This window comes from Sapajus apella, unplaced genomic scaffold (genome assembly GCF_009761245.1).
Source record: "Sapajus apella isolate SASKATOON/1434 unplaced genomic scaffold, GSC_monkey_1.0 scaffold281, whole genome shotgun sequence".
NCBI classification, from domain to species: Eukaryota; Metazoa; Chordata; class Mammalia; order Primates; family Cebidae; genus Sapajus; species Sapajus apella.
Genome location: NW_022437221.1, coordinates 75560 through 76951, shown reverse-complemented (window position 1 = coordinate 76951; position 1392 = coordinate 75560). Strand labels below are relative to the sequence as shown.

At 68.4% G+C, this 1392-nt stretch overlaps 2 protein-coding genes across 5 annotated transcripts in view; both read left to right on the top strand.

Annotated features, from left to right (window-relative positions):
• MISP (mitotic spindle positioning) overlaps window positions 1–1392 on the top strand; it is a 28474-nt gene that overhangs the window by 2307 nt on the left and 24775 nt on the right. The gene's annotated exons all lie outside the window — the stretch shown is intronic.
• The window catches only part of PALM (paralemmin), a 39380-nt gene that overhangs the window by 24931 nt on the left and 13057 nt on the right, over window positions 1–1392 (top strand). For all 4 annotated transcript variants that reach the window (XM_032272077.1, XM_032272074.1, XM_032272075.1 and 1 more), the window contains exon 7: window positions 240–299. In XM_032272077.1, coding sequence (XP_032127968.1) covers window positions 240–299 — 60 coding nt within the window. The remainder of the gene's footprint in view (window positions 1–239; window positions 300–1392) is intronic.

Genomic DNA, 1392 nt, shown 5'->3' with positions numbered 1-1392 from the left:
GTGGGGTCTGGGTGTCTGGGGGCCCAGGTCCCTGTGTCTGGGTGGGTTCTGGCTGGGGTCTCTGTCTCTTGGAGACCTAGGTGCCCGCGTCTGGGTGGGGTCTGGGCTGTATCTGGGTGTCAGGAGCTCTGGTGCATGTGGGGGTTCTGGATGCACTTGTGTGAAGGGGCGTTTGGCTGTCTGGGGGTTCCACCTCTCCTCTGACTCCCATCTCTCTCTCCACACCGCCTCCTGTGCAGAGAAACGCGTCTCCAACACGCCCGTGAGGACGGTCAACGGGTCCCCCATGATGAAGGCAGGTGGGTTGACCCCCAGGCTGTGGGCCCCAGATCTCGGTCCTGGGGCACCAGCTGGGGTGGGGGTGACAGGGACTTGCTCTCCGCAGCGTCTGGCGGGGCCGTGGTTTTGGGGGTGGCGGCTGGACTGAGGCTGAGGCTCCGAGCCTGGGGTGGGGGCCCCTCTGCTTTGGTGCCCTGGTCCCACGCCGGCCCACGCTTCCCTGAGAAGACGGGCCCCACGCATGGCGGCTCTAACCGACGCGCCCTCGCGGCTTTCCACCCTAACCTCAAGGCTCGCTGCTGGGGCCCACGGGGGGTGGCGCTCACGCCTGACCACGCTCGCTGCAAATCTCACCTGCTCCTGTCCTCGGGCAGTTGGACTGGCTGCCTTGGGACAGAGAGTGAGCGCCCAGTCCCCGGAGGCAACCAAGCCGGGTCTGGGCACCGCTGCGCTTCCAAGAAGCAGAGGAAGGTCGGGGTTGATGCTGAGGGCCAGGCAGCGCTGCAGTCAGGCTTGAACCCTGCTCTGCCCCGTGGCCCCGGGGCCCTGAATGTCTCCACCTGCCAGAGGGGTGGGACCGAGGTACCTACCTCATGCTGGGGCCGAATAACGAGAAGTCATCACAGGTGGTAAAACCGCTGCTGTGAGCGAGCGAGCCGGACCGGCAGAGACGCCAGGCAGGGTCCGGGCGAGGTGGCTCAGGCTGCAGTCCCCGCACGTGGGAGGGCGGGCGGGTGGGACGCTCGGGGAAGCTGTTCTGGGCAGAGGCCGCAGCCAGTGCAAAGGCCTGGCCTGGGGTGTTGGAGGCACAGCCGGGGTGGCCCGTGTGGCTGGAGCGGCATGAGGAGGGGGAGAGGGCGGAGGGAGGCCCCTGCGGCAGGGCTGGCAGAGGACGCGGGCTTTCGCCCGGGGGCAGGCGGGAGCCATGGAGGGCTGCAGGGAAATCCGGGACCACGCAGCCTCCGTCCGACTCTGTGCTCACCGGCGCCCTCTGCTGACTGTGGGGAGAACAGACCGCAGACGGTGCCTCAAGGAGGAGGAGGGGACCAGGGCTGGTCGGGGAGGAGGCTGGGGAGGGAGGAGGCTGGGGAAGGAGGAGGCTGGGGAGGGAGG